This window comes from Oryx dammah, unplaced genomic scaffold, assembly GCF_014754425.2.
Source record: "Oryx dammah isolate SB20612 unplaced genomic scaffold, SCBI_Odam_1.1 HiC_scaffold_3, whole genome shotgun sequence".
In the NCBI taxonomy this organism is placed as follows: domain Eukaryota; kingdom Metazoa; phylum Chordata; class Mammalia; order Artiodactyla; family Bovidae; genus Oryx; species Oryx dammah.
The window spans coordinates 89807054-89814711 of record NW_024070187.1 but is presented as its reverse complement, the minus strand read 5'-3'; the positions used below and the strand labels follow the sequence as shown (position 1 = coordinate 89814711).

Sequence of the window (7658 nt, the reverse complement as noted above, 5' to 3'; positions counted from 1 at the left end):
CCTCTCTAAAATAGGATACTGCTAGGAGAAGGCAATACTGCAGTACTCTTGCCTGGAAAATCCCATGGACAGAGGAGCCTGGTAGGCTGCAGGCCCTGGGGTTGTGAAGAGTTGGACAGGATTGAGCGACTTCACTTTCACTCTTCACTTTCATGCATTGGAGAAGGAAATGGCAGCCCACTCCAGTGTTCTTGTCTGGAGAATCCCAGGGATGGGGAGCTTGGTGGGCTGCCATCTATGGGGTCGCACAGGGTCGGACACGACTGAAGCGACTTAGCAGCAGCAGCAGCATCTACTCCCCAGGGGCTTCCCAGGGGGTTCCAGTGGTAAAGAATCTGCCTGCCAATGCACGAGATGCAGGTAATGTGGGTTAGATCCCAGGGTAGAGAAAAGCCCTGGGTGGAAAAGAGCCCTGGAGAAGGAAATGGCAACCCATTCCAGTATTCTTGCCTAGAAAATCCCATGGACAGAGGAGACTGAAGGGCTACGGTCCATAGGGTCGCAGAGTCGGACACGACTGAAGCGACTTAGCTCGCATCCACCCATCTACACCCAATCGACACTTCGCTTCTAACTTTCAGTTCAGTTCAGTAGCTCAGTCTTGTCCGACTCTTTGTGACCCCATGGACTGCAGCATGCCAGGCTTCCCTATCCATCACCAACTCCCAGAGTATACTCAAACTCCTGTCCATCGAGTGGGTGATGCCATCCAACCATCTCATCCTCTGTCGTCCCCTTCTCCTCCCGCCTTCAATCTTTCCCAGCATCAGGGTCTTTTCCAATGAGTCCCTTCGCATCAGGTGGCCAACGTATTGGAGTTTCAGCTTCAGCATCAGTCCTTCCGATGAATATTCAGGGCTGATTTCCTTTAGGATGGACTGGTTGATCTCCTTTCAGTCCAAGGGACTCTCAAGATTGTCTTCTCCAACAGCTTTGTTGAAAAGCATCAATTTTTCGGCTCTCAGCTTTCTTTAAAACTTTAGGCTGTGAAGGTTTGTTTTGGTAACTTAATTTTCATTTGTCTGTTTCATGAGAGTGTCGGGATAGTGAAATAGACTATTGTGTGCGTGGTGGGGGGAGTCTTTGCACTTCAGATTATTTCAGCAACGCTAGGCAGTAGCAGTTGGCCGAGGGAGGTTGAGGGGGGGGGCAGTAAACCGCGAGAGTAAGTTTGACACTTTGAGGTTCCCGTAGTTAAGCTCGCTTTAAGAACCAAGATGGCGCCGCCCGCCGAGCTACCCATGTGCTGTTTCCGGTCATACACGGAAGCACGACTCCGAACCGCCGCTTGAGACGGTTGGAAGTTGCCAGCGCTGTGGGTTTTCTTAACACTGCTCGTCGCGGAGCCAGTGAGCAGCCAACATGTCTAGCAGAAACAATAACAAGCTGCCCAGCAACCTTCCGCAGTTACAGAATCTGATCAAGCGGGACCCGCCGGCCTACGTGGAGGAGGTAGGAACGCGGCGCGGTGACGCTGGAAACCCGGGTTGGGACGCTGGCTATAACGAGGCGTAGGATGTAGCTGGGATTCTGGCTCGCCGCGTGTTCGTCTCTTAAGTTCAGGGGTTCCCCGTGAGGAGAAAAGAGGTTAAGGGAGAGACATGCTCAGAATTCTTTTCCTACCCCTTGAAATCTGCTGCCTGTTTGGATTTTCTGCTTGCTCGGTAGACCCCGCTGCCACAGAAACACCTTTTAAAAGACCTCATTTTACCTATCTCCGGACTTTATTGAGGTGGAAAGACAAATGGTTCGCCCCCTAACCTCCGACTTCTAGACAACTTTCTCAAGCCTTTTGTTTTCTGAAACCCCTAAATTGAATTAGTCATTAACACTTGATGAAACTTTTCTTAGAATACTTTCGATCTAAGTCTGTTTACGGGAGCCGGCGTTCTGTGCCAGGGACTCTGTTGGGAAGGGGGCGGATTCTCAAGTATACGGGAGAGACACAGGAGCTTGCTTGGTGGTGGTGGTGTTCAGTCGTTCAGCCGTGTCCACGCTTTGCGAACCCATGTATTCCAACATGCCAGGCTTCCCTGTCCTTCACCATCTCCCGGAGCTTGTTCAAACTCATGTCCATTGAGTCGGTGATGCCATCCAACCATCTCATCCTGTTGTTCCCTTCTCCTCCTGCTTTCAATCTTTCCCAGCATCAGGGTCTTTTCTAGCTTGGTATATATATTTAAAACCAGATTCAACCTCATCAGAAACTGGCAATACCTGGATGTCAGAATTTAAGTCGGGAAAAGACAAGGTTGAAAATTAGAGATTAGATCCAGACTGTGAGGGGCTTTGTATACTGACCTCATACAAACTGTGAACATTACGTGTGTTTTGAGCTGAGAAGTGACAAAATGAAAGTGATGATTTTGATATTAATTTGGCAAGTGCTTTCTTCAAACACCCATTTATCTGACAGGCATTAAACAGGTATATGCTGCAATTATTTGTGCAAATGACTTACATAATTATTCATCTTTTGATTGCCCTTCTCATTTCCCCTCCTCCAGATTTTCACATGGAAGTATTTATGTGAACTGTTACTGTTGTTGTTGTTGTTCAGTGGTTAAGTGGAATCCAACTTTGTGATGCCATGGACTGCAGCACATATAGTGGTCTCAGTGGTTTAGATCACCAGCAGAGAGAGCCTTTCGAAAGATTCAAGGAAGTGGAAATAAAAAGAGTTAGGAACAAATACAAGAAGTTAAGTAATGTAGATGAGGATTTGAGATGTGTAAAGCAGTGTAAACTTTAGGGGCTTCCACAGTAGCTCAGCTGGTAAAGAATCCGCCTGCAGTGCAAGAGACCCTGGTTTGATTTCTGGGTGGGGAAGTTTCCCTGGAGAAGGGATAGGCTACCCACTCCAGTGTTCTTGGGCTTCCCTGGTGGTTCAGACTGTAAAGAATCCACCTGTGATGTGGTAGACCTGGGTTTGATCCCTATGTTGGGAAGATCCCCTGGAGGAGGGCGTGGCAACCCACGCCAGTATTCTTACCTGGAGAATCCCCATGTACAGAGGAGCCTGGTGGGTTACAGTACATGGGGTTGCAAAGAATCCGACATGACTGAGTGATTAAGCACAGCCCAGCATAAACCATTAGACAAAGCATAGTTGAGAGTCTATACAATGCTGTATTTAAAAGCACTGGTTTCAGCACTAACTCTGTACTCTGGGCCTGCTGCTGCTAAGTCGCTTCAGTTGTGTCCGACTCTGTGCGACCCCATAAATGGCAGCCTACCAGGCTCCCCTGTCCCTGGGATTCTCCAGGCAAGAACACTGGAGTGGGTTGCCATTTCCTTCTCCAGTACATGAAAGTGAAAAGTAAAAGTGAAGTCGCTCAGTTGGGTCCGACTCTTAGTGACCTCGTGGACTGCAGCCCACCAGCCTCCTCCATCCATGGGATTTTCCAGGCAATAGTACTGGAGTGGGTTGCCATTGCCTTCTCTGACTCTGGGCCTACTATTGACCAGTTGTATAACCAGAGATTTAACCACCTGAGCCTATGTGTATTTTAATGTGCAAGGAGATAACACCTACCTCAGAGGATCACCCATCCGTTCCCTTAAGAAATTCTTATACAAATTCACACATGTTGTATCTCCTGTGTGCTAGTATTTATAATTCTAAGCACTCAGGGTACGGGCTTCCCAGGTGGCCCAGTGGTAAAGAATCCACCCACCAAGCAGGAGACCCAAGAAACACAGGTTTGATCCCAGGTTGGGAATATCCCCTGGAAAAGGAAATGGCAACCCACGCCAGTATTCTTGCCTGGAAAATTCTAATTTCCAGGAGCCTGGCACACTGCAGGCCATGGGGTTGCAAAAAGTGAGATACGACTTACCAACTCAGTCACCACCACCAAGCACTCAGGATGCAATGATAAATAAGATATGAGAGCCTTCTTCTCTTGGATTTATATTCTAATGATGGAAGACATAGAGTGGTAAGAGTTATGGAGAAAGTAAAACTGGATATGAATATGTTAGGATTGGAGGCTGTTGATTTGGCTGCCATAAACAGGGAAGGCTTTTCTGCTATGATATTGAGACAGATCAAGAGCATTCATTCTAGACAGGGAGGATAGGAAGTGTAGAAGCTCTCAGTGTAGAAGAGATAGAGAGGCGGCTGGTGTTGCTAACATATAGTGAGCACAGACAAGGGTATTGTAATATGACCTGGGAAATGCAGGCAGACAGAGATTGGGTCATGTGGGGCCCTTAAAAACATGGTAAAGAGTTAAGATTTTACTCTTGGTGTGTTAGGGAGCCATTGAAGAGTTTTAAGCAGAGGTGTGACATGATCTGATTTATATTATTAAAAATTACTCTGGAGGTTATAGGTTGTAGAGCAGCAAGGTTGCAAGCAGGATAACTACTGTAATAGCTGTCAGAATGGCCTATGTAAGGGTTGGTGGTACCACTGGAATTATCAACAGAAGTGGAGAGAAGTGAACAGATTGAGACTAGCTCTTATGGAAATGGAGCCTAGTAGAACTTCCAGGTGGAGTGGACATGGGGGATAAGGAAAAAGGAAGGAAGAATGATTCAGGTGTTTTTATTTCTGTGTCTGAGTATTTGACAAATACTATTTGGTACCTATTGTGTACTAGGTACTGGGACTATGGTAGTGAGCTATACAGATAAAAATACCTTTTTAATTAAATTATTTTCTAGTCATCTAGGGGAAGAAGTGGGATAAGGATCTTGCCAGGAGCACTCTGAGTAATGGGGCCCTCTCTTCACTTGTCAGTGGCATTGTGGAGTCAAGAGAAGTAGGGTGTTAACTGAAGCACGTAGGGACTGCAGGTCTCCCTCTTTGATTCCTACTCTTGGAGAAAACTGGAGGCCTAGCAGTTTTGGAGGGAAATCAGGGGTCTTGTTTTTTGGCCAAGCTAAGTTTAAGATGTCTGTTAGACAGCTCAACTGGCAATTGGATCCGTGAATTTGGAGTTCACTGAAGCAGTCAGGGGTGGTAATATAAAGAAATATTCATTCTGTTTCTAAGTGTCCCTCTCTCTCCTCTCCGCTTCCCTTGCCCCTCTTCTCCATTCTCTCCCTCTCTCTATCTCACAGAAACACACATAGTTTGAAGCCATGACCTAGGCATGAAAAGCGGGTGTAGGGCAGAGAACTGACAGTTCGGGAGTTCCAGCATTAGATTATTGGTTTGTTATTAGGATTAAACACAATTAAATGAAGTAATGTACATGATGAGTTTGGCACATAAGTATTATTTCTGTGTGTCTATTGCTTTTGCCTGTTAACACATCTTATCTAGAACTCCAGGGTAAAATCATAATTATTATTTAAAGGAAGAAGGAAATTTTGACTGGAGAGCTTTGTGTACTTGAGGTGTAATTCTTACATTTATTGCCCATTTTCTGGTTCATATATTTTTGCAGGAATTAGAGCCAGATCTGAGTCTTTGACTCTTGTGTCACTGTTCTTCGTACCTTTATACCTAGGTTTCTAATGGAAAGGGAAAGGGTCTTTAAATTACCTGTGATGTGCACAGATTTTTCAAAACTCATTTTGAAGAATACTGATAAAGGGAAACAGTGTTTTTACATACCTTTACTACATCTTTTTCTCAATGCCACTATCAAAGATTTCTAAGTAACTTTTTTATTCTGTACTGAGAAAGTCTTGTAATAGAAGGTGACCAATTTAAATTTTATTTTTTTACAGTTTCTACAGCAGTATAATCACTACAAATCCAATGTGGAGATTTTCAAATTACAACCAAATAAACCCAGAAAAGAACTGGCAGAGCTGGTGATGTTTATGGCTCAGGTAAGTTTTTTTTTCAGGGGTGGGGAGTAAATCACAGACCAGTTGTTACACACAGCTTGCAGAATATTTTCTCACTTACACACAATCTCATCCATTTGTAAGTGGAAGCCTAATTAAAAAAAATTTTTTTTTACTTTCCCTGTTTGCAAATTTTATTTTTCTCCTATGTTAAGTTGGAGGATTTCACTAGAACTTTTCACAGGACCAACCAGAGCAAAAAAAGCTTTCAAACTATTTTTCTTCAAATTCATCATAAAAGCAGACTCTGAGTCATGTCATATAATTTACTAAGACTAGAAGAAATATGAAAGGAGTCAGAGAGATTAGTGTGTAGAAGAGAAAGAGATGACTTAGAGCATCTAATTCTATGAAACAGCCTTTTACTCTCCTTTTGCAGAACATCCTTAATCTGTGCATATGAATTATAGGAGAGAAAGGAAAACTTCAGAAGAGCCTTTGCTTTGTTACAGATTAGTCACTGTTATCCAGAACATTTAAGTAACTTTCCTCAAGAGCTGAAAGATCTTCTGTCCTACAACCACACTGTCTTGGATCCAGATCTCCGAATGGTAGGACCAGTACTTGGGTTGATAAATTGTGCTGTGGTTATGTGTGTGTATAATATGTATGGATATTTAAATGACAACCGTCTGTCATCTAAACATCTTTCTAAACCATTGATCAGTGTGTCACCCGTTCATTAAAATTCTTCTGTGCTTCTCATTTGCATAGAAAACAACTGAAACTTACTAACTTAGCCTGTAAATCCTTTCATGATCTGCTTCCTACCTGTGTTTCGGACCTCATCTCCCTTTCTGCTGCACTCCCCTCTGATCTCTCTGTTCTGCCAGCCTGCTAACCCTGCCAGGATGTTCTTTTCCCCATTTTGAGTAGGTGATTCCTCTTAGTCATTCAAATCTTATATGCATGAAGAACCCTAATTACAACTTACAGTTTTTATAAAGCTGAATTGAGACATTTATCCATTAAGTAGCCAGTTTGTGCATTTTTAAACACTGTTACCTGGGTGACTGGCATTGGGTCCCTTTTACCTGGCCAGTGCTCCCACCTGCAGAGAATGTCAGGTGTAAAGATGCTCAGCTGCCCTTTCTCTAGAGCACTGTCTTCAGCTAAATAGGAGCCCTAGCCTCTGAGGGGTGGCCCTTCCAGCCCATAGGTGGTGTCTGACTAACCCAGAGGTTCAAAAGTCCAACCCTTCCCACAGGGTGGATCCAACTCCAGGGCTTCTCTGTAATCAAACTAAAGCTTGTCTCCAGCCACGGATACATCCTTGCCCAGCTTTTCTCTGCCTTTTCCTGCTTTCTTTCCTTCCCTTCTAGAAAAGAGCACACACTAGACAAACCTCTGTAATGAATTGCACTCTGATGCTAGGGAACCCAGTCAGAGGCATTATTTAAATATCATACATCAACTTTTCAAACATCTTTACAGCTGGTAGAACTTACACAAAAATTATGGTCACAAAACATACTAATATCCTTTACCAAAGCTTATAAAAATGCTAAGTCTGTAGATTCAACTTTGTTTCTTATTCTTTCACTTTCCCAGGCTTTCTGTAATTCTGTTCTTATACTTCTCCAGGATTATCTTAATTTGGTTAGGCCCCAAAGAAAAAGAATACCATCTCAGCAAAGCCTGAGAAGCTTCAGACTTGAACCATTATGGAAGACTTCTACTCATGTCATGGATTTTTCAAGTCCTTGTGGGCCATACAGATTTTGAGTGTAGAGACTTACTGTCTTCCAAGTAATTAGGTTTTCTTTGTTTTGTGTGCTAACAGTATCCAACCAAATTGATCTGCAGGCATTATTAAATAAATGCGTGTATTATTTCTTCGTAGTGTTTTA

General features: G+C 43.8%; 1 protein-coding gene across 2 annotated transcripts in view; it reads left to right on the top strand.

The window, feature by feature from the left end:
- The first annotated feature begins 1192 nt into the window (after positions 1-1192).
- SDAD1 (SDA1 domain containing 1) overlaps positions 1193-7658 on the top strand; it is a 31045-nt gene continuing 24579 nt past the window's right edge. The window contains exons 1-3 of one of the 2 annotated variants that reach the window (XM_040237096.1): positions 1193-1452; positions 5686-5790; positions 6261-6359. In XM_040237096.1, coding sequence (XP_040093030.1) covers positions 1363-1452; positions 5686-5790; positions 6261-6359 — 294 coding nt within the window. In that variant the 5' untranslated portion in view covers positions 1193-1362. Of the gene's footprint in view, positions 1453-5685; positions 5791-6187; positions 6360-7658 lie in introns of both variants that reach the window. The other variant, XM_040237097.1, reaches the window with a different exon arrangement.